This window comes from Barbatula barbatula (genome assembly GCF_947034865.1).
Source record: "Barbatula barbatula genome assembly, chromosome: 12".
In the NCBI taxonomy this organism is placed as follows: domain Eukaryota; kingdom Metazoa; phylum Chordata; class Actinopteri; order Cypriniformes; family Nemacheilidae; genus Barbatula; species Barbatula barbatula.
In genome coordinates this window covers 5165736-5191052 of record NC_136775.1, presented here as the reverse complement: position 1 = coordinate 5191052, position 25317 = coordinate 5165736, and the positions used below count along the sequence as shown (strand labels likewise).

Sequence of the window (25317 nt, the reverse complement as noted above, 5' to 3'; positions counted from 1 at the left end):
AGTTCATTTAAGGGCCTGTGCAAAATGTTATCACTTTGTTCTAGGTTGGCCTTTTACATATTTCAAAACAGCTCTATCTAAACCAACAATTAGATAGTTAGATAGATGAGCTCATAATGATTGATGTCTGTCTGACATAAAAAATATGACCTATTGCTACTGCCAAACTGGCACAATGTACTAGGAGGAATGTCGCATTGCATGAATTTGTCTTTGCTGGTGGCATTTTACATGTGAAAGTCACAAACATGCAAGCAGGCTGGAATTGTTTATTTTGTGACATAGTTCTGCTTTTAATCACCCATACATAAAAGCGGAGCATTTTCTTAAAAGAAAAGGAAACAAACTTTATTTGAACATAAAAATGATATAGTTACACAAGAAGTAGTGCAATGACCAAACCCAGAAGAACTTCAGCATGTTGTAATTTCTTTCATACTTCATAACTGCTCTTGTACAATCAATAAACTATTTTACAGGTCTTTCACTTCTTGGAGAAAATTGCTTTGATGGAATCCATGCGGAAATGAGTAATGGCAGCTAAATGTCAGAACAGTAGATCAGAGACACAATACCCCTCATTACACATGGCAGAGATGTAAGGGATAAATGCACGCAATTGCTTCATATGCCAGCAATCTCATAGCGTACAGTGGCTGGGAGAACAAAAAAAGTACAGTGGATATTAAACACTGGCTCAGAAAATTCATGGAGGAATTCTGCAACAAATGTAAGGTTTTATTTGAGTAAAAAATAATGTAAATACAACGCGTCTTTTGTTTTTCAGTCTTCATTGCAATTTCATTTGAGCTTAAAGTCCTAGAAATGGGGACTTCAATGTATATTCTATTCCATCGGGCTGATCGGCTATAAAATCAGCTCTATGACTGCAGCAAAACATTAAACACGCTGAGGCTTTTGAGAAAAATCATAGTCTCTGCTCTCTTATGATAATTGTCAAAGAAAAGTACACAGTTTATTTGTCATTCACACTGTTTACAATGATGGGTGCAATAACATGAGAATTATACATTCAGGCGAAGCAGACACATAGATACATCAACGTAGTGCTCACAAAACAAGAACGTTTAAACTGTGAATCAAATGCAATAGAAAAAAATGTAGCGCTGGTGCATAGATCCTTTGTTCAAATATGATTCTGTAGCATTCAGATTGCAGAGGAGAACTTACGACCTCACACGCTAATTATAATTTTTGCTCTTTTCACACTTTGCATTTGAAGAAGAATGTTCACACAATCAAATAAGCTTCTAACTACACCAGCTGCTGGAGCTTAATAAAGTAATTTAATGTCTGAAGAAAAGTGTTACTAATCCTTTTCTGAAAGAAAGACTAGTTTTATTGAATGCCAGAAAACCAACGGTTATATAAAACAGAAATATTGACATATTCACCCTTCTTCTGCAACCTTTAATCCATCCTGGCAACTGAGACAAATTTAAGCCTTATATGTGCTTATTAGAATTGTTATCTGTGAGAAATAATAGCCCACCCAAGATATTGAATTTATTGGTAAACCCATTTAAAGGACTTTTTTGAACTTGAAGATTCTATACTTGCAATATGGCATTGTTAAAAAAGGATATATTTCTTAGTTCTATACTTTGTGTAATCGCAGAGCCTTTCTAATCACCTAATTTCTCGTATTCTCACTGTACAGGAGAATTTCAATGTTCTTGTTACAAATTTCTATAAAACTAAGCCATTCAGAAACACTACAAAGTTAAAAACAATGGGCTCTACGCATGTGTGACTTCTGCGTTTCACAGGATGAAGCCTAGGCAGTTTATGGTTGGGGAGACTTAGTCAAGTTTTTCTACATTGTTACAAAGCACCTGTACAAGAAAACATATTGACTATAAGCAACACATAAGGTTATTCAAGGCAAAACACAGGTCAAAATATCAGACAGACTGTAAATTCCTATATGCAGTGTTAGTTCAATAAAAATATAAACAGTTCAAATGGTGGCAAGGAACCCAAAACTCCATTGGAGAAAAAAAAACTTGGCCTAACCAGGGGATTAAGCACTGAATGGTCTTATGCGTAAAGCAGACAGAAATGGGAAACTGAGAAAATTGTTTATTTTGACCGTATTTGAAAGTTTACGTTTCGTTATAACTTATGAAAGTATCATTTCAAATACAGTAGAACAGCACTTCTATGTCCAGCATCTGCTAAATGTAACTATTTTCTCACTTTCCTATTTCTCTCTGCTTTAGTGTCCCCAACCGGAATCTTCCTAGGGTTCTTCCAGTGAAACGCTGAAGTCACGCGTGCATATAGTCCATTGTAATTACATTGACATTTGAAAGGCTGAAACCCAGCTTCACTTTCAATTATTTTTTAAAACCCTAAAATGAGAGTCATAAATAGACTAACTCTCAAATACATTTTAATGAGAAATTACACACGAGAAAGATGATATGTTGGTCTTATGCTAATTCTTGTTGCAATAACGATAAAAAAAGGATTAAACGAGTGGCAACCGGCAAGTTCAGCACACGCCATCCTGAACCACAATGTCATTTGCATTTAAATGCTCATAGCAACCAGCACCTGCTTTCTTGTTACTCAGATAAGGGTTTTGCCTGTGAACGGCCTGAATTTTAAACAAACTAATGACTTCCCCCATAAAGCAATAGCACTCTGAAACAGAATTGTTGACCCTGCTCATCAGGAGGTGCATGCAAGTGTAAAACTTCTGTAAACTTTCTGTATATCTGTTGCTAACGGGACAATGGCTTACACACCTGAATACATTAAAACACACGTTTTTTTATTGTTCATTTCATGCCACCAACTATGCATATACAGCTGCAGAAAATACTAAGAGACCATTTCAAATTTTCATTTCAAATCAGCATTTCTAAATGTAATGTGGCCAATCCAGTCCAGTGTCTGTTGAATTTCAACTAAATCAGACCTCAGGATGGACTAAGTCATCCAACAGCAATGTGGAACACCGACAGGATGTCAAGCCAGATGAAAACTCTAAACTCTAAATAAACGACCAGGAGATGTAGTGTTTTAAGGTTTCTAGAGAGATGCGAGACCGGTGCACAGCTGACACTCACCATCACTCACGTTCCCTCACGGCTCTCGCCCCGCCTTGCTCGTTGCAAGGGCTATTCTGAAGGGTTCACACACATGTTACATTTCATGTATTTAATGTTTAGGTCTGTGATTCTCTGCAGACTTTATTTTTAATGACATTTTCCTTCGTCTAGAGTCACCTCATTAAAAAAAAAGAGACATTTTATTTTGCACTGCCGATGATTTTAATCAAGTCAGGCAATGTTTATGTCTCAAGTTTTGACAGACATTTCATCTGCACATGAAACACATCAGTAGGTCTTCTTCCATGAACGTAAATACAGATGAAATGGAAGCATGGGATTCCTCTTCTGCAGGCCTGGGTGGAATACATCAAAATCTGCTTTTCTCACTCGCTGCAGATAGTCCTCAAGAACAACCTGAAGCACACAAAGAACAGACCTTATTTAATTGGCTGTCAAGTCATGTGTCAATTTGGGTTCTCCAATGTCAAACCACACAGTTAAGATTTAACACCAGCAAAAGCAAATGGAGCGTAATGTGAATTTGTACAGTCTCTGGTGGGATAGTACTCTGTAGAAACATAATCAGGACATACAAACTAAAAGGTAAGAACAGAAATTATATTTACATTAACGCAGCCTATGCTTTCTACAATTAACAATTTGGTCGTATGAATAAAATAAATTTAAGTAAAACTGACAAAACCTTTTTGAGTAAATCCAAATCATTCAGATTGTACCAGTAATTTTAAGTTAATTAAACTCAATATTTATCCTTCTCAATGGTACTTTTTGTTATCAAAAATGTATTATATAGACTTGGGAGTGCTTTAACCTTCAAGAGCCTAAGCACATGTGCTACTCATGGTAACCCTAAAACAAAAAAATACAACAAACTATTTTGAACCTCAAAGGTAAATGAAAATTAAGCACAAACAAGTCTTTATCTTTACTGAAAAATACTTGAAATAACACAAAATTTTGAAATTTACTGCCTAAATGCAGTCTGACGCAAAGCATGCTGGGAACTGAAAATCCCCCTCAACCAGTCGTGTTGAATTAAATTGACCAATTTAACAATGGCTTTAGTTCTTTTCTGGACCTTGACAACAACTATAACCATGATGTCTATGAGGAGGCCTGGAAATCTCTCAGATGTCACCTAAAATATATTTATTTGTGTTCTGAAGACGCTGGGAGGTCTCAAAACAAGTTTTGGGTGAGTAAAAGATGACACAATTTTGAGATTAATTTATCCTTTAATGCTTTGGCATTTGGACTGAAAATTATAGTTTAGGTACCTCCCTCTGCCTTGCCTCATAACACGCTATAAGCTATTCCCTCAGCTTGCCCGGGGCAGGCTTCCTTTACGAGAATCGACTGTTAAAAAGGCTTAAGATTGAGTAATCAGGGCATGTGTTGGTAGCGGTGCCCCCAAGGAGCAAGAGTCATGTGAAGATATTAGTCTCCACCTCTCTTGATGCAAAATAAGGATAAGCCATGAGCTTCTCTGTCACATTACATCAGTGAGGGGGAGAGAGATGCTAAAAGAGACTAAATTACTCACTGTTTGCAGAAAGGCAGGCATGGCTGCACGCGGAACATTCATGCTGAAGGATCTAGCCTATAAGACATATGATAAGTGAAATTATGCAAATTAAAAATAGAGAACCTTTAACAGATTCGCCATGTACTTTCTGAGCAAAGGTACTGAATGGAGAGCTTAGGACAGCATAGAGTGCATACGTGTTGGAGATGAACATGAGCTTGGCTGGCAATGTCATACACAACATCCCTGATGTTCTGCTCTCTGCTGTTTCGGATAAAGTCCTCTTGAGAGGCGCCATGCTGGAAGAAAAACGAAGAATAATAAAATAGATGGAAGAATACACGGACAGACAAAAAAAAGAAACATTTCATAAAAGTATGTGATCTTCACCTAATAAAAATAAACTTAAATAATAAGAAATAGGAAGATGAGCCACATGCATGCAGGATGATCCACAACAGCAAGCAATCAATAGAAACAACTATCATCTGTTATTTATAAAGTTATTTGGTTCTCCAACAAAACCTTTTTTTCGCATTATCGCATTGATAAACCGGGTAAACATTTTTCATCTCAGACACCATTGATAGACCTGAATTATGGTGCAACGATAGTGCCCTCTCCTGGTGCAGTCTCAGACTCAGCAGTCATGCAGCACAAAAAACAATGTGATCTTAACATCATAGCTAAACTGTTGTTATTATCAGAGATTAGTAGAGACCAAATAATAGATAGTATGGCAAACTCTTTAAATTCAGATTCTAATGGCACTATATTTTGTCTGCCACTGCAACAGATGGCTAAAACAGAGCATTTGGGTTGGGTTTAGCAGCACTGAACAGCTTCACCTACATATATGCCATATGCTGCTTGAACAGTACAGGTCCTATAATTCAGAACCTCCTGAGACTGTAGCCAGATGCACAGATTATAGAGATGGGAATGTTGTGCATGTCGTATTTGAAAACGTGTTATTTCTGTGCTACTAGAAGAAACAAGCAGAATGTCAAAAGAAATTGCGGCCGTCCGTGGACACAGACATGTTGCTGGTTGAGCAATGCTAGTAATGGTGATATGTTGGGCTGAATTATTAACAAAAAATCAGTGTTGAAAGTGCTACAGAGCCAGTGTAAGTGGAGTTTATTTTTTATGAAAAGTTATATTCCAGATTAAATTTTATAGGTAGTTGTGAAATGCTGTAAATTATCACAGAAAGAACCCTGAATAACAACATACTGACAAAAAGGCACTTATACTAGATTTCAAACATAAACGTATAACTGCAGAGATAACTATATGAGTAAGTTGACTTCACAAAGAAAGTCAACACTTTAACATGTCAGCTTCTCCAACAACCAATGACGCAGAGTAGAGGGGATGACACCACTGTTTGATAAACACACCTGGAAACAATCCTAATTTTAACTATATTGTGTGGTGTCGCTAGTGGTTGCAAATTGTTATGAATTTCCCAAGCTTTCCAAAGTTCCAGGAGAATTGCAGTTCTCACCAGCATGCAGATGTCCATAGGCAGATAGACCTTGCGCCTACTGCTGTTGTAGGGAGTGGCCCTGAGGCAGGTCAGGATGCCCTGGGCTTTGCCAATGTGACTGGCGGCGTGGTCAGCATGGACGTTTCTTACACCTACATAATCAATCACACAAACCAAACAAGTTTATTAAACTGGTTTTGAACTTTAATGAAATGGTTCGTTCATTTGTCAAAAGCCTTATCTAAACTATTTCCGAATCTCAAAAAACTCATGATTACACCCTAAGAATTCACCACCCTGCATCACAATAGCAGTGCGAAAGAGAATTGTTGACTCTGCTCATCAGGAAGTGCATGCGAGTCTCTTCTCAACTAAAATATGTAAAAAATGTTTCACTGGAAAAGGGCTTATTATTCGCGATGAACTTTGACAGGTTCACAGACGCTAAATTTCATGCATTTGATGTTTAGGTCTGTGATTCTCTCCAAACCAATTTTTTTCCTTTCCTACAGTGACTGGATTAAAAAAAAGAAAAGGAAACATACAATTTGTTATCACTGCTGATGGTTTGATCAAGTCAGGCAATGTTTATGTCTCAAGTTTTGACAGACAGTTCATCTGCATATATTAAATGACACCCATCAGTAGATCTTCTTCCATGAGCGTAAATACAAATGAAATTGAAGCATTGGACTAGTATCTCGAAAACCAATTTTTTTCTGGAAATTAAGGATTATGTGTAATAAAAACAAGTTTAAATACATTTTAAAGCAAAAACATTGCAACATCAAAAACCTGAATAATTTAGCACATTAACTTTTATTATTTATTAACGTCACATACTATATGCTTAGAACTAAATCCCCCCCAGTGGAAGTGGAATAAACACTATTATTATAAAACAAATATGAGATTTATGCAACTATGGAATACTTTAGTAGAAGAGTCTCACCAAGAGTCTCCAGCAGAAGGTAGAGAAGAGAGGACTGTGTGTTCTCCCCATAGGCCTCTAACTCTTGAAGGTTCCTGTACGCTCTATCCTCAATGTCTTTCTCCTGTTCAGAACACCAAGAACACGTTTCATCAACCAATAATATGCAAAATCTCATTCACCACCCAATCCATCTTTGTTCACTTTCATGCCAATTGAATAACTTTTCAGTACTCGCATTAAAGAGAATGTATTCCTTACTTACTCTTTCATTTATAATTCTTAACATCCACCTCTTTGTTATTGTGTGTTTCCTAACTGCCTGGGAACAGAGAACAGTTATGTCATTGCAAAAATGATCTCTTAATGCACCTATCAAAATCTTACGTTAAGTACGTTTGCTCTTGTAAAACCCACCCTCCATAGTTCTGCACTGATGGGCTGGGCTGGAGGGTCATCTCTGTAAATATCCTCCACAGCGCTCTTCCAGAACTGCATCCGCATTAAACCAATGGTTTTCTGGGAAACGGAGTCCTTAATCTAAAAGTCAACATGTAAATATATGGGCATATATACTTACACACACACACATAAAAAGTGTACATCTGTAAACAACCATAAAAAGATACAGTAAACAATCAGATTTCCCACTAGAAATTGCAAAGAAGCAGTGATCTTTATATGAACTAAAGGTAAGAGTTTGTTAATAGTTGTTAGAATACCTGCCTGTGCCAGTTCTACATTAAAGGCCCTCAGTGCCAATGAAGAGCGGCGAGCAGCATCAGGTAGAAGCAGTGAGCACAAAAATCCATCATAGTCCCTCTTCCTACAAAAGAGAGGACTAATGTTTATAAAAAAATGAACAGCAGCAACGCTAATTGTTCTCTCTCTGGTATACCCATCCCAATGTAACCACAGATTATGCCTGCTCAAGTAGGACCACCTGGTGTCATCCTCCTGTGAGAGCCTGCGGACTGACTGAGCATTGGGATACCGTGCCATCCTCATACGAGAACTAGTGGACTTCATGTGTGCCATCCCCCTTTGAGATCCTGTGAATTTATGGCTGGAATACACTACAAGACTTTTTTAGACTAGACATCATACACTTGCAGACATTTTGAAATTTTCAGATAGAAACACAACTGATCAAATCTGGAGACTGGCACAGACGTTCTGCAACAAGTCCAGACTGAAAATCTGGGCAAAATCTGAGCAAAAGTCTTGTAGTGTGTTTTAGCCTTAAACTGATCATCCCAGCTCCAGCCCAGGCGATCTCCGTCAACAATCAAGAGCAAAGATGGACCAGTGTTATTTTAATCCTAATATTAACTTTTGTTTACTTTTTGTCTTTCTTCCTGGAAAGCTGCTTTGCAACAAAAAATTATTTTTGAATAGCGCTATATAAATTAATCAGAATTGAACAATGTTATTTACTTAGTCGTATATATGTATCATTAACAAACTAATGAAAATGAAAATCCAACGTTATGGACGTGACAATTAGCGTGACATAAAAATGCTCAGAGAAAGAATTTGTTACGAATATATTGAACCATCGGTTTATATTTTACTAAGCCCTTGTGGATACAGTCAAAGCTTAAAAAAATCACTCTATGAACAAATTTTCTTTTGAAGAAAAAGAGAAATAAACATGGATTTATGGATGTGAAAAAAAGGACGCGTTTTTTGTGAGACGACAAACTTTGTAGCATTTCTGTGAAATAAAAGGGACGATGCTGAAGCAATAATACCCAATGAATGGAGAAGGGATGCCTCTTTATAGAATATTAAATAGTTACTTTGTTGTGTCCACTCATGAGGAATATGTAAAGTTCCTGAAAATGGCATTTACCTGACTATGAAAAATCATGCAATAAAAATAAAACAAATGCTTTACAAATTTGAAGAGTGATCTCACATGGGTATTTGAACAACCAAATGTTCATATCTGTGCTGTTACCATAGTAAAAAACATTATATTTTTGTGGTAAGCTTGACATTTTCACTGAATTGCCCTAAAGGCAAATGAAAAACAGCACGTTCGTTTCCTATGACAGATCAGAACCAGATTTTGCCTTTATTGTAAATTAAAATATTTAAAACAGCATGTTGTACTCCATTAATGAAGATAAAAGATCATTTAAGTTCAACGAGGCCCTGTTAAAAACAAAACATTGTAAAATAAGGTTAGAAAACACTAATTTATTGCCTCTCTTTGTTATTTATGGGTAATGCTACTCGAACTATGTTCAACTTAAAATCATAACTTACCTTACAATATCAAAGCAGTATTTTTCATTGTGTTGACTTGTCGAATTTGTTAACGCTCTAAGGCATTTGACCTCTGTTGGCCTCTGTACACGTATGAAACTGTGAATCTTTAACTGAAGGGATTTTTTGGAGTTAAAAAGTCCATTTTTAATGTTTATACTGGATGCCATAACAAACCGCGCGCATCCAGTACCCTTCAACTATTACCTCCATTGGAGCCCCTCCCCTCGCGTGTGCGTCATATTTAAGCTTCCCCGTACACAAGAACTTCTGCTTTACGTTCTGCTTTAACAACACGTCTGAATACAGATTGTATTACGTTTATGAGCTATATTTGCTCTGTCGCGTTAAAATGATAAATTATAATAAAGTAAAAAATATTTTATAAATATAAATATTTCATAAAATGTGTCATTTCTGTGTATAGAATGTTATTTAATTTTAATGTTTTCTTGTAGAACAGCAGCACGAAATTATTTTTAGATGCCTCACTTACATTTATGAAAAATAATTATAACAAAATTGCAAACATTAACATTGTATGTAACTAGATAACAAATTCCTACGAGACTCGGCTGGCGTAACCACGTGATTCACATCATATGACATGGCACGTTAGGAAGTTCTTCTACTGAAGTGGATCGCTGCTCTTTTTCATCCACGTTTGAATATATCTATGGCCACATCGTCCTTGAAATTCGAGCAGATTGTTTTATTTGTTTTATTTCTACGAGCATGTGGTTTGTCCCAGTGCAAAGACATCCGGTAAGCACGTGTATTTTTTTAGTGGAGTTTTTTTTTAGTTAACTGTCTCGAGTAACCGGTTAACACTCTTAAGTGTATTCTGTTATTTAACGTCTGGCATCCTATTTTCACAGCTGGTAAATGTGGTGACTTCAATATGTTTTTTATACTTGTATTTATTCTAGTACTCTAGTTTCTAATACTAGTAAATCTAGTATTACCTGTCTCGACCCTAACGATGCATTTATACGTTGCCTTAATACATTTATACGACAAGCGTGAAGTAATTTTGGAGTTAACAGGAATTTAATGATATGACCAAAATACGTATCTTCTATTGTAAAAGACTAATGCTGCGTCCCAATTTGGGTCTACTACTTCCGGTAAAAATTCTGTTAACACTAACGGATGGTCTACTACTTCCGGTAAAAATTCTGTTAACACTAACGGTTATGACAAGAAGGGATACAGCCACCTCAACAGGGCTTTTTTTTGTCACGCTTACAAAAAATACACAATAACTGTTTTTTATTATGGTTAGGTTAGGTTTAGGGTTGGGGTAGATGTATTGCCCGAATCGCTGCAGACTCCACTGAGGTTACATACCCAGGAATCTTTGCGAACGCCCAATCCCAGAACAGATGGGAGGAGTCTCGTGGATGTCAGACATATACATAAATATGATATGTATGCTTTGATAAAATTCAAAATTAAAATGGTTTCTTATTCCCTTTATTGCTTATTTATTTTCTATTTAGCCAGCTATTCAAGAAAAAAAAACTTTTAATTCAGTGCATTTTCTTCAAGTGATACTTCAGGCCTATATCAAAATTTCCCATTTTTTACTCACCTTCAAGGCATCCTAAGTGGATGTGACTTTTTTTTTAAAGAATAATGCAGTTGGAGTTATAATACCACTTATACTTTTACATGGGGATGCACCAAGGGAAAATTCTTGCCCGAAGCCGAATCAAAATGAAACACTTGGCCAAAGACCGAATGCCGAACATGTATTTTTTGAATTTTTTCTATTTATTTAGCCACTTGTTTCACTATTGCATGAACTTTATTGTCAAAATATGCTTTTTATAATTTGTTTATGCTTTTCAATAAAACACAATACAACTTAAAATAGAATTGAGCAAAACAAGTCAACTAAAATTAAAAAATTGAGTACTCCCCCTTCATGAATAGCCTATATTAGGCCTATAACAGACTGCTAAAAGACTTTAATGCAAGTTACTCTACAACAAAACAGTTCATTAAAAAGTGTCATTCAACATTAGGCCTATAAGCTAAAAATAGGGAACTGAGTGCACATGACCACCCTATGATGTCGCGAGGTTCTGGGCTACTGTCAGACCACCTGCTCCAGTCTGAAGTAAAGCTACTGACCGGTAAAAACGCTTTAATTCTGAAATTTACTCCAGGGCACCAAGTCACATGCTGTGTCTTTCTCTGACACTTTCAAATGCTCCACACACACACTGCCTAAATGTTTGTGGCATTAATAAACCACATGTATGTCTTTCTCTTTCTCTCTAAGCTGGTTGCTGCTTGATCGTATCACAAAGTCATGCCTTTTGCTATTTTCGGCCAAACATTTCCGGTTTCCGAACATTCGTTGCATTCCTACTTTTACTTCCAAGCAGTTGAATGGGGGGGGGCAATTTTCTGAAGCCCCAAAAAGTTCATCCATCGATCAAAGAACTGCTCGACACGGCTCTGTGGTCTTAAAAGCTATTCTGAAGCGAATCGATGCGTTTGTTTCAGATAAATATACATTTTTACAACACTATCAGCGTTGATGTAAAACATCCGGTGCAGGCAAACAAGAGGGTTGTTTTTCCGTTTGATGATGGTGACGAAAGTTCCCGCCCAGAGGAGTCAGTGTTTCTATTGGCTGAAAACAAAAAATGCTGTGTTCGTCACAGGAAGTTGCTTTGTTATATACTAAAATGTACATACTTTTCCATAACAAAAACAGAACACACTTTAAATAGGCAAATTGGGAGGCAGCAATACTTTTTACTTTTTCGAGAAACTTTCCGCCACTCACGGAGATAATCCAATCAGTAAACAAGGGCTGTGCATGCGGCTCTCAGCCAATGGCGGTAATTTGGGTGGGGGTATCTGTTTGCTTAAAGGGATACTTCACCCAAAAATGAATATTCTGTCATCATTTACTCACCTTCGAGCTGTTCCAAGTTCCAAAATGTATTTGTTTTGATGAACACAGAGAAAGATATTTGGAAGAATGTTTATTACCAGACAGATTTTGCCCCCAATTGACTACAATATTACAAGGAAAAAATACAATGGTAGTCATAAGTGCCCCAGAACTGTTTGCTGTACATTATTCAAAGTATAATTTTTTTGTTCTATCGTACAAATGTACAAAGTAATTATTCCTACTATGGGAGTTAATGGGGTTAAGATCTGTTTGATTATATGCATTGTTACAAAAATCTTTTGGTGTTCATCAAAACATAGTAATGTATACAGATTTGTAACAACTCAAAGGTGTGTACATGATGACAGAAGGTGTGAAGTATCCCTACAACCAATTAAAGTTAGGGGAGAGCGTCACTTTGACAGTGTCCTCTTGTGTCGCGCCCTGGTTTCAAAAATTATACAACAGCATTTGAATGTTTTTATATAAACTGTAAGGAATGAGATAGTTTATTGTTTCCAATATGGATCTGTATAATATAAATATATAAATGTAAAGTTTATTTTGGTACTGTTATTTTTACAGGCTGATGTTAGGATTTTATTAGGCTTTGCATACAAACACTTGCTATGTTTCCCTTCAGCTTAATCTACAATTTGTTTGCATATTAAATTTGCATTATGTGTAAGGATTACCAGTGCCACTTATCTAAAATATAACAAGAATTGCACAACCAATCATGTGGAGCTAAGTATCTGCTGCTACTCAATTGATTTTTACTTTTTATTTCAAATCAGCATGTCATCAGTTCAAACTGAGAAATATTCAAAACAACAGGTGTCTTTTAAGAGATATGTGCTCATGAGAATGTGATTTTGTTGCAAAACACGGCCACATCTACATGTTACTGTAGAAGCCTATGGCTTTGATTCATAGGAAACACACACACCCATTAAAATTGTATAAATTGGCCGTGGCTCTCTATCTCCTTTATAGTGCACTAAATAGGGTGTCCGCCATTTTGTAAGGATGCCACAAATGTATGATTAAAAGTAAAAGTGTCTCCCAAATTCACAAATGTAAATCATTTTAACTAAAGTTCATCATGTCAACTTTCCATGTTTTCTTTTACAGAAACTCTTTGGATGATGACCTGTTGTTACCTTACACCAAATCCCACGGCCCATCACACTCCCATCGCCATGTAAGGGACTGTCAACCCATCGCTCATGGCAACGTAACCCACGAAATCTGGGCAGCAAGCAAGCACTCTAACTCTCCAGTGGTCGAGTCCAAGATATTCGTCTCCAACATCCTAGATGACACTGGCACGGCCGGATGGAAAAGTGGCCACATCACAGTGGTTCATGACCCAGTAAGAACCTTATCCATCCTGGAGCCAGGGGGTCCTGGAGGGTGCGAGCAGAACCACAAAGAGCTAGTTGAGGTCACTGCCAAAACTAAAAAGTGCCTTGTTGCTCAGAATGGCGGCTTTTTTAATAGGGACACTGGAGTGTGCTTAGGCAATGTTGTGAGTGATGAGAAACTGGTGAGAAACAGTGGTGGAGTTCAAAATGCCCAGTTTGGCATCAGAAAGGATGGATCGCTAGTGTTTGGGTAAGGCCACAGTCTGCAGTCTTTGGGTGTTGTGGTGATTTACATTATCACAGAATTGTGAAAACATTCAAATTTGATCTAGAGTAGTTGATGCTGGTGTACTTTTGAAATGGCTATAATTATATCAGGGTGCACATTGGGAGAGTTCATCCAAAACCACAAATGCTGTTATCTTGACCTTACTTGCATGTATTTTTAAAACCGTTTGAGATATTGAGCATATTAAAATACAACCCAAGTTCACACATCAACACAAACTTGGTGTTTAGAAGTTTAGACAATCCTACATATAGACCTATTTCATTGCGTGATGTGATGTGTACAAAACTGGAAGTAGGGTAAACGCTTGTCCGGTCAATGCCCTAGCTTGATTCCCCTTCACAGAACAGTTGCGGAGACTAGAAGCAGTTAGGCATAAATAAATCAATGTTTTTGTAATGTTTGTTTTCCCTGTTTTTACATCTCCCAGTAAACCATGAACAAATCGGACAATTATGCTACGGTTGCATTTTGTAAATAAAATGAATGCCTGTGAGAACTGGTTTGCAAAGAAGTATTAAAAAGTTATTGTCAAGTCTGATAACACAGGATTTAAAAAGTACATTGTTTTTTCCAGTCACTGATAAACAGTGACAGGGACACGTGAGGTTTCAGAAGGAGATTGAAATGTTGTGTTGAGCAGATGTTAGTCAAACATCACATATGTCATTGAAGTGTTGGCGTCTTAAAGCTACAGTAGCAAGACATGGAGGGGTAAGAGAGGGGTGTAAAACTGAATAATGACTGTTGTTGTTATCAATCCACAAATAAATACTCGTAAAGTTCAGTCCAGCTGAAGACCTATTTAGTGTAACAACTAAATGCAGTCTCAATGAGCAGTGGTTATCAGCATCAGTTCATTTCAAAGCTGTTCCCTTTACTACATGCTTCTGTAGCAGTCAACACAACAAACCTCAACCTAAATATGGGTGCAGAATTTGGAGGGAAGTAAGCTGTGGGAACAAAGAGCCCCAAGAACATCTGTTTCCTAAAATAGAAACCTTACAAAAACACGGCAATGTTGTGTAATGCACCAGTGCTCTTCATAATAGGCAGTGGTTTGGAACTCCATGTACTCAGGGTCTCTCTATGTCATTCATTATGATGTTATTGGCTATTGCCCGGAAAGTTTAGCTGTTAGATAAGATGTTTACATAGTCTGTTTGGACATTCACCTGGATCAGGTGTAGGGCCTCCATAACAGCGTAATTGTAGTCAGGAAGAGTATTATAAACATGGTCAACAAGTAACACGGCAGTTTGTGTGTGTGGTTGAATTGGGAGTTTATATTAATTGTCCTTCTATTATCTTGCTAATTTATCGTTTATGCGTATAGGTTTAGAGGTTTATGTAGGTTTAAAATCAAGATTTAAGTAAGTTTGGATAGTAAAGTTGTCATGTTTGTAAGTTTTTATGTACACTCTTTAAAAATTGTTCTTCACAATGCCATAGAAGAACCATTTTAGCAAAATTGTTCCGTATGGAACCTTTAGAATCCAATGAACCTTTTTGTTTCACAACTGTAGAAAAAAAGTAAGATGTTCTTATAAGAACCTTTTGAGTACATGATTCTTCTGTGGCATTACTGTGAAGAACCTTTTGTCACACCTTTTTTAAAGTGTATATTCTAGTACAGGGGTCCTTTTTCTTTGAGGGCCAGATTGCACAAGTATAAATAGGATGCGGGCCTACCATATCATAATTTCTTCTGTTATTTTGTATTTCTTTTGTGTTATTTATTGCATTTTGTTCATTTTATACGATTGTTGTTGCTTTATAGGTCATATATTGAAACAAGCACACAAATATTGCATCCAAACTATTTGCAAAAAATGTTTAGCAAATAATTTATACCCAGTAGCATACTTCCCAAGAAGTGGGTGGCATTATTTTAAGATTTATGAAGATCGTTGAATTAATAAAAGTAAATTTTTAATAAATGCAGCTCAAAAGTAATCCCTGCCCCTTGATGTTAAACTGGCGTCTCAAAGCGAATCAACTGCTTCCTGCAAGAAACAACGCCTGATCTTCGGGTGAATTCCAATCGCATTAATGTGCCCCACGCACTTAGAAGGGGCGATCCTTTAAAGTGCAAGTTCTGGAAGGAGATGTTTTTGTAAATATAATCATTTAAATCACACATTATAAATGCAGTAATAAAGACAACATAGCTTTTCCCTTATCTGAGACAGTTCGTGTGGTGTCCCCTTCCTGCAGTAATTTTCAAGGCCAGAAGATGCGTTTTGGACACGACCTATCGCGTGTGCAATGTGGCTGTGGATTGCCGATTAAAGTGTTGTAAATAATATTAAACTTCCTGGACAGACGATAAAATCGCTTTATAGGACGTCAACCGCTATGAGCCGCTATACTTTCCTATTGAATGTAGCAGCGTTTTGGACTATCAAAGATGTGGCGTCTCAGGAAGTGCAAGTCTCTCCAGTTCACTTGAAATTTTAAGGTGGGCCAGGTTAAGATGATTGACTAGCCCTGTTGTAGTGGTCTGTGTTATAAAATGATGGTCTATATTTTAGAGCATGTATTTCTATTACCCTCTTTAAAGTTCACAATATGCCGGAATGAAGCTTTAGTAGATCATTTTTCCAGCAAAATAGACCAAAATAGGAATTACTTATAATATTGATGTTCACATGGACCTTTACAGTTTCTTTTGTGTAATAGAATGCCTCCTCTGCCGCAAGGAAATCATGGTGCATGTGGATTTTTGGCTGCAGAAAACATGTTATATTTTGTAAAATTTAAATTTGTAAAATTGGGATGGATTCACAAAACTGTTCTTAAATCACCATCCAAACAAACAGGAAAATTCGAAGTGTTTTACACAGTGTTGCAATGATTATTAAAAATTATTAGAATTTTTTCATATGCACATATCTTTAATCAAAAACGTTAAGCCCTCTCTCAACAAAACTCTTCACCACATGAGGTCAACAACAAAAAAGAGGTAAGGCTATACTGACTGTCCAATGGCCAGACCTTACCTTGCAGGCTAAAAACCAATAAAAAAGGGAAGGGCGAAGCTCTAAAGCCCTGCCCTACATTTGTTTCTAGTTTCAGAAGCCGTTTCACTAGGATAAACGTCACGATACGGAAAAGAAGTCAATCGCAACTTCCGTTTCATGGTGACTTTAAAGGAAAAGTTCCTCTCTTTTTTTACTCACCCACAACACGTTAAACATGTTTTAAGACCTCCTGGCGTCTTCGTAACACAAAGATATTTTAGGTGACATCCAAGAGATTTCCAGGCCTCCTCATAGACACCTATGGTTTTAGTTGTTGTCAAGATCCAGAAAAGTACTAAAGACATCGATAAATTGGTCCATCCGCTCATAGTGGCTCAATTGATTTTATTTGAAGCTACGACAATACTTTGTGCGAAATACAAAATAATAACTTTAATCGATATATTCTCCTCTGTCTTGTCAGTCTATGGTGCACGTTCACGAGAGCACTTAGATGCATGCGCAATCGGTTTATACTGTTCGGCAAAAAAAGTGCAAGTCTTTGTCAATATCAAAATCGTCAGACATTTTGCGAAGATCATCTTATGTACAGCGTGTACATGCACCAAATGTGCACCAGAACATGCACAAAAGACTGAGGAGAACATATTGATTAAAGTTGTTATTTTGTTGTGTTTTTCACACATGAATGCACTACGAGTGAATTGACCAATTTAACAAAGTCTTTAGTACTTTTTTGGACCTTGACAACAACTATATCCATGATGTCTATGAGGACATCTCTCGGATGTCACCTAAAATATTTATTTCTGTTTTTCAAAGACGCCGGGAGGTCTTAACATGCTGAACGGCATGTGGATGCGTGAGCAAAAATAACACTTTTTTCATTTTGAGATTTTCTTTTCCTTTAAGACAAAATACAAGATTGTTCATAAGATAAATTAAAGGAAGTGCTTAAGAATGTTCCTTCTTAAAGTGGAAGGTCTTTATTTCTTTTGTGTATAATATAACCTTTTAGCTGCACACCACCCGTTTTTTCCTTTCCTCCCACTAAATATTTCTCTGATTTGGGTTTTATTTCTTCGGTTTGTAGGTATTTGTCTGAAGAAGATGTTCTGGACCAGGTTAACCCCTTCGTACAGTTAGTCAGTGGGGTGGTGTGGCTGCTGAGAGCCGGTGAGATCTACATCAATGAAAGCATCCAGGCAGAGTGTGACAAAACTCAGGAGACCGGTAAGATTTCAACACATTACGCTGTGATTGTGTTTTAAGCCTATTTATCTAATTTGTTTGACCCAAAGACTACGTCAGAACCAGCTGTGCATATATTCAATAGCAGCTCGGATACTACAGTATCTGTTCAAGCCTGTTGATTTCAGTTTATTTCAGTGAATCATCCAAACACAGAATTCACCAAAAACAAATACAAAAGTGAGATTTATTAGGTGATCAATGTTTAATATTTCAGGAAAATTTCAGTACTTTGTGGACACGGTGTCGGCACGCACTGCGGTGGGTCACGATGCAGATGGAAAGCTCATTCTCTTCCACGTCGATGGTCAGACGGATTACAGAGGGTAAGATGGACATTGAACCTGACCTGATCACAGCTGTTTATCGCTGTAAACATTGATTTCCTCCTCCACAGTGTGCATATTTCTAAAGCAGTAAATGACCTAGAATAAACCTTGCGAGATTTATTGCTCAAGAAGAGAAGGAACAGCAGATGGGAATAAATTTAACCCCAGACTACTGTACCTTTTTTAACTTTTATATTGTCGCAGCCCTTCCAGAACCTCGGATGTCCATTTTTACTGTTTTTCTCGAAGTTGAAAAAACACTGTACTTTTTAAACGAATAAATACTTTTTGGTCAAAGTTGACAAGCACTTTAAATGATTTTATTGGTTAGAAATTCATAAGGACAGCAGCAAAAGGTAAATGATGGTTGTGAGGATTGGCTGACATCTGCGAAGTGGCAGAGTTCACACTGTAGAAATGAAAACTAACTGAGCACGCATATGTCCTAACCATATTTTAAATTTAATCATTATTAAGGAGACATTTCAAACTGAGTCTTAGAAAAGTAGTCAAATTAAATACTCCATCCTGTTCTTTCTGCTTATGGTTCTGATATCAAGATTTTCAAGTCATATGTTTTTGTAGTTTGATTTACGTAAATAATCTGGGTGTATTGTAGCTTAGAACCTGTATGTCATTACACAACTCTTTTCTAACCAGATCCTGCTTTCAGTGATATGTGAAAACACTTGAAAGCAGTACCTGGTGTTCGCAAACAGTTCTCGTGTTAACTAAAGTTACGTCATTGTAGAATGAATCTCAGGCAAGTGGCAAAGTTTCTTAAGGATCAGGGCGTCATCAACGCTATCAATCTGGATGGGGGTGGCTCGGCTACCTACATTCTCAATGGATCCCAAGCCAGTTACCCCTCAGATCACTGGTGTGTACATGCATTTACATCAACATATGCAAAACACTTTGCATATCACTCTCTGTCCTGGCTTCTAGTTTGAACAACGTTATTTTTGACAAAATCCAGTCCAGATGCGATGTGGCGTTGTCCACGGGCCGTATCCACTGTGCTGTGTGTTCATGAGAGGCTGTGCCAGCCGGAGGACTGTAGCGGGCATGGGCGCTGTATAGATGGTCAGTGCGAATGCCAGCAGGGCTGGAGTGGACCTGGATGTGCCAATCTCACATGCCAGAAGCCAGATTGTGGCGATCACGGGATCTGCACTGAGAGTGAGTCATTGTGTTGCTCTATATATGAAAAATAATGACAGATTTGGGAATTTGATGTACATCACAGACTGTTGATGTTACTCAGATATGTGCTAAAAAGTCACTGATCCCTGAATCATCTCTCTATCTACCAAGGAGCATAGCCTGTAAAGGCCTCTGCTTTAAGTGCTTGTACATCCATTACTTTAAATGAATGTCATTGTTCACAAATACTTCTATGTGGTTAGTTATCTTTCTGCAACAAAGAAAATAAAACCAATGGTTTTTTGGTAACCCCATATCTTCTATTATCCCTCTCTTTCTGTCAGATGGGTGTGTTTGTGATTCTGGATGGAGAGGTTTAAACTGTAGCCGAGGTAATTGCAGTACAAGTCCACATGGCTGATACAGGTTTGATATTTAGGAAAGCGAAGACTCGCTATTTTACTGGGTTTGTTACATAAGCGTTTGTGTTATATCATTAGAGATCGCAACATGTTGTTGCAGTCTGTGGTTTTAATTGCACTGATTTTATGCTCAAACCAATATATTCGTTAATATCATCTGTCTGTACAGTATGTGAGTCGGGTTTCTATGGCGATGGATGCAATCAATCATGCACATGTGTAAATGGGGGCTCATGTGATCCTGTTCACGGACGGTGCACCTGTCGTCCTGGTTTCCATGGAGATTTCTGTAAGCAAGGTATGCAGTCATATTTCAGAAACACCTAACACATCTTTAACAAAAAAGTGTTTTTTTATCTGAATGCTTGGTAAAGGTTAAGAAAATGAACAAAATGGGCATTTTAAGAATATTTAGTTAACCTTTTCGGATACAGACCATGCATAACAGACATTCACCATATACAAAGGCTTACTACAGAAATAGTAATATGAAATAATATTATAATTTTTCAAAATTTGTGTTGCTTTTGCTCTCTCTGTCACATTCCAGAGTGCCCTTTCGGCTTCTACGGGCTGAACTGTGAGCAGCCGTGCCAGTGTGAGAACATGTGCCCTTGTGACTCCGTTACAGGGAGCTGTAATACTACATATGAGGGAGAGAGAAACATCAGCCTGCATAGAGGTTCAGTACAGTATACCTCCATTAGCACCCACACGACATGTACACAACAGATTCCATGTGTGATGCCTCTATAGATCATTTTAATGTTCACACTTCCTCAGCACATAACTCACTCTACTTATAGCTTTCGCTATCTGCATTCCACACTACCCTTACTGTGTGTGCACGCATGCTAGTGTCTAGCTGTCCTTTTGTATTGACACATATTAGCCGGAACATGTTTCCTTGGTGGAAAAAAAGTAGGTTAGATAAAACCACAAAGGTTTTTTATGATTTTCCAGTGTTGTTTTGACCGTGTTACCAGCCTCTCTATGGTGATATAGCTTATCATTTCGCAGCCTACATCAACAGCTGCTTTCTAGAAAACCGACCTTGCGGAGCCTCTATCTACCCAGTAGCCCTTATTTTAATGATTAGACAGGCCTGAAAATCTGTGTCAGCACCAGAAAAAAAAACGGCAGCTTGCTACATTCCAACTTTTCGACCTCTGAGACTTAACTTTCTCAAGCTTCTTTGCAGAAAGTATAGTCCAAAAGCTTGTAGGTGTAGTTGTATCATTTTGTATGTGTAAACATATGATGAATATCCCACCCGGTAAGCAAATGTGGACATGTAGTTTAATATAGTTGCTACATGAGAATGTTTTGTTTGCTGACTTTGGCAATCACACTAAAACATCAAATAATTTCGTTATATTGACACAGACAGTTTTTTCAGGAGGGTATTAACTGAGCGGAGTCACGTTTTATCCACCCCCAGTTCTTATCTCCCACAATATTGAGGATGTTTAAGTCAGTATAATAAAATCCTTTTTGACACATGCTTGCTTGTGTGAACTCAACCAATTATTTTGATGATCTCAGAAGAAATGTATGGCCAGATTTTTATTGTGAAATGAAAGTGTCTGTTAGAGAATTGTTGTCCTATCAAGAGATTTGATTTGTTTTTTCCCCCACAATACTTCAGCTGGTCACTGTTTGGCTAACCAGTTGTGGAGGGAATGGAGGGATGTAGAGGAAGGTCAAACTCCCAGACCCTATTTATCTGAGTAAGTGCTCTAAACTTAGACCAATATAGCTTGTATATATTTTTAGTATACTTTGGGTAATTTTGGTGTATGCATTTTATTTCTGTGCATATATATATATATATATATATATAAAATACATAGTTGGTGGAAAAGACACACTTTGTCACTGTTTTAAATGCAGTAAGTATAAATATATAGGTAAATATTGGGTACCATAACATCTCGACTTCTGTTACTATATTTTATATAGTCTCCATAGCTCTACACTGCCAAGAGCTCTGGTTACATAAAAAATATATTATCTCAAACAGCTTCTCATTTAAACCTCTCCCAATCTGTCTATCTGAGTAACTTGATTATCGGTATGGAAATACACTCTGACAAATGCCAGACCCGTCTTTAGCAGAACCCGTCTGAACCGAGTGCCCTCACTGTACTGGTAAACAACTCTGCAGCAGTGGAGTGGCAGAGATGAATTTATTAGTCAGCTCAGCCTTTCAAATGCAAGTAAGGGATTGTATGATGTTTCCATGGCTACAGTCAAGTGCTTTGTAGACCCAGTGGGCAGCGGCAGTGGAGTCAAGGGTCAGAGTGCAACTCCTCACCCTGTGAGTGTTTTGTTTGTGTGTGTGCAGACAAAGCTGGTTGGTTGTCTGCGCTATCCTGGCAACGTCGCTGCTGGCCAGCCTCGCCGGTAACCTAATCCAGACGTGCAGAAAATGCAAAGCGCGCAGAGAGAGGGAGGGCTACTCCTACTTGCCATTGGGAGAGATCAACGGGGCCGCAGAGCGTGGCAGAGGTCAGAGGACAAAGCCTGGGAAAAATCTCTTTCAGGCAGAAGACTTGGACTCGCAAGACTCCTCTTGATTGCAAAGTGCGTGCGAAATGTGTGCACGGGTTCACATCACTGTTTGAAACACCAGAGTCCAGAGTGCCTCAATAATTACAGCTGGCTGGGCAATTTCAAGACACTGACTGGCAGTGAGATGTAGGCAATGTGTCATGGGCCCCATCTACATTAGCAAAAGGAAAAAGGGTTTGTTTATTCTTGCAGTGAATCGATGAGCTTTTGAAAAGCTCCCGTTGTAGTTGGAGCGAGACCATCTAAACTGAAAATGAGGGACAATGAAATGAGTGTAGAATCCAAACAGCTGTCCGATCGACTCCACAGATGCCACATTCACCCCAGCTGAGCCTAAACCTTGAGCCAGCTCTGTTCACACATGCAAAGTGCCCTGGTTGTGCAGTGCGACTGACTTATGCATTTGTTTGTTTGATTTTTGTACTTTAACTTAATAGCAGCTGGTCACAACTCGAGGATTGGTTTCTTATGTAATTCACGATTCAAACCGTGCTGAAAGTATTATATCATTGACCTCAATAAAACCTTTCATTAAGAGAACCAAGATGAATAGCAATATCACCACAAAACCTTTTAATTCAGTGTGTGGGTTCCACCCGTTGCCATGGGAACAGACTAGTTTTGAACTATGAACCCATTTTTTTACGAAATCCTTCCTGCATGAACTTGCCAAACTGCTATTTTGAAATGTTTTTATTGAATGAGGCTTTATTCTCTAGGCACCAGAGGTCATTCGGTTTTCCAACATCGTTCCTATTTTTTTCTTATAGGCTTTGCCAGCCCTTGCCTGTCTTATCGTGGTGATTCTCTGTTTTGCATGTTGTCCCAGGCACTTTAAATCAGACGGTATAAAACAAATGAAGGCCTGGATTGTTTTCTCACTCTGCAGTTATGAAAGAGTTTTTTAGTGTCACTCTGTTATGATGTTTTAAAGCAGTAAATCCAGATTTTGGGGTGAGATTTGAGGTGTTGGGCTCTGTTTTAGCTCTGCAACATGACACATCGTATGGAAGAGGAACATTTATTTGAGACAGTTTTACAGTTAGTTCCCCTGCCGTTTCCTGTGTGGCGTCATAAAAAAGGTTTTTGGCACATCTCTGTGGTTTGAAGAGGTTCTGTGAGTAAGAACATTCAGGGGGGGTGCAGTGAATTTTATGAAACTTCACAGACATGAACAATAAAAATATATTTAGTTTAAAAAGAAATGATCTTTTGCACTTTTCATAACATTAAGGGATAGTTCAGCTGAAAACATTTTTTTTAACGATTGTTGGTAACCAGACAGCACTTCCCCCCCCATTGACTTCCATTGTATGGACACAAAAGCACTTTTCTGAAAATATCTTTTACATTTTTAACCACAGGAAGCCAAATACAGATTTTTTATTTTTGGGTCACCTGTCCCTTTAATTAAAAGTTTATGAAATCATAATTATAAAACATTTGACTGTTTATTAACTTCCACCTGGCTCACTGCCTGCTTTGCATATGATCCTCTGCGAATTACCTCTGAGCCGTAAGTGTAACACAGCCAGGCACAAAGACCTCAATCTAGTTTTTTTATGTAGTAAATATACTGTTTTATACTCTGCTTATTTTCCTTGGTTAATCTGCTATCAATGATTGAAGTCCTTTTAGATCCTATAAGAAGCTTGAAGACCTTATGCCTCCATAGTATGATTATGATAATACTTCAATGAAATGTTATGTCGTTTATATGTCAGATTTTCTACAGAGGACCCTTGCTTCACATTTGAATACCAATGGGTCCGAGATTTCCATTCGAATAACAATGGGTCGGTGATTCAAATTAAGTGACTGTTTCATTGATCAATGGCAGCAGCTATGCCAGTGTTGTTTATTCTGGCAAATGGAAATGAAAGGTGTGTCTTTTTTCAAGAAAATTTTACAAGTGGGTTCAATAGAACAGGGTGTGTTCAAAACATCAGTTGTGCAAAATACATTTTTATTTCATTTTAACGTAAGTTTGTGAGCAATATTTAATTGTCGTGCCAAATCAAACCATTACAAAGAGTATTTGCCATGTACTATACCGTAAACTTCCTTTCATATGTTGACGAGCATTTATTGGTTATGGAGCCCAGATGAAAGAAAATCTGCCACATTCCAGAGAATTTAAAAAAAGACTTGAAATAATTTGTATTTCTACATGTACATGTGTTATGTATTCATTGTATTTCTATAATTAAATGGAATATCTGAAGCTGAGGCCTCAGCTTGCGTGTGGTGTGAACATATTTTTAGATCTTTGTTATGTGTACAAGATTCCTACAACATTTGTTTTTTTAGGTAGTGCTTCTAAGCTTCAGCATTAATTTAGATCTAAAAAACTGCCTCATTGCTGCAAAACATGTAGTGTTTTGACTGAGAGAATGTAATGCCTGATGGCTCTCTGACTCATAGACACCTATTTGTCTTCGCATGATGCAACCCTCTGCCCAGATGTCAGCTTCTCCTTATTATTTCTGTCTTCTTGGTCTCTGTCTATTCAAACACAGTCCTTTGTATGTATTAATATCTCAAAAATATATTTATTTATTAACCAAATAATTCGCCATATAAAACACATATAATGTATTAATATAATGGAACTTTGACCATGTTAACTTCTTAAAAGGTAAAACTTTCTTGGTTCTGAAGCACATATAATGCTTTTTGGTCTCAAACTAGGTTTTTTTACAGACAGGCAGC

At 37.5% G+C, this 25317-nt stretch overlaps 2 protein-coding genes across 7 annotated transcripts; one reads left to right on the top strand and one right to left on the bottom strand.

Annotated features, from left to right (window-relative positions):
* Positions 1–949: 949 nt before the first annotated feature.
* ndufaf6 (NADH:ubiquinone oxidoreductase complex assembly factor 6) lies at positions 950–9588 on the bottom strand. Of its 6 annotated transcripts, none has more exons than XM_079468876.1 (9): positions 9327–9586; positions 7779–7878; positions 7470–7592; positions 7318–7374; positions 7074–7176; positions 6140–6273; positions 4827–4928; positions 4648–4704; positions 950–3497 (listed from the first exon to the last, which is right to left on the bottom strand). In XM_079468876.1, the coding sequence occupies exons 1-9, from the start codon at positions 9494–9496 to the stop codon at positions 3369–3371; spliced, it is 975 nt and encodes a 324-aa protein (XP_079325002.1). In that variant the 5' UTR covers positions 9497–9586; the 3' UTR covers positions 950–3368. The 6 variants fall into 6 exon arrangements, with proteins under 6 accessions (XP_079325002.1, XP_079325005.1, XP_079325006.1 ...); XM_079468879.1 differs by having other exon boundaries at positions 952–3497; positions 7775–7878; positions 9327–9588; XM_079468880.1 differs by having other exon boundaries at positions 2781–3497; positions 7775–7878; positions 7996–9563.
* Positions 9589–9903: 315 nt separating this feature from the next.
* nagpa (N-acetylglucosamine-1-phosphodiester alpha-N-acetylglucosaminidase) lies at positions 9904–24829 on the top strand. The gene is made up of 11 exons (XM_079468874.1): positions 9904–10091; positions 13378–13860; positions 17977–18116; positions 18352–18460; positions 19215–19343; positions 19443–19645; positions 19954–20001; positions 20201–20329; positions 20582–20713; positions 21680–21761; positions 22379–24829. The coding sequence occupies exons 1-11, from the start codon at positions 10003–10005 to the stop codon at positions 22608–22610; spliced, it is 1776 nt and encodes a 591-aa protein (XP_079325000.1). The 5' UTR covers positions 9904–10002; the 3' UTR covers positions 22611–24829.
* Positions 24830–25317: the final 488 nt, after the last annotated feature.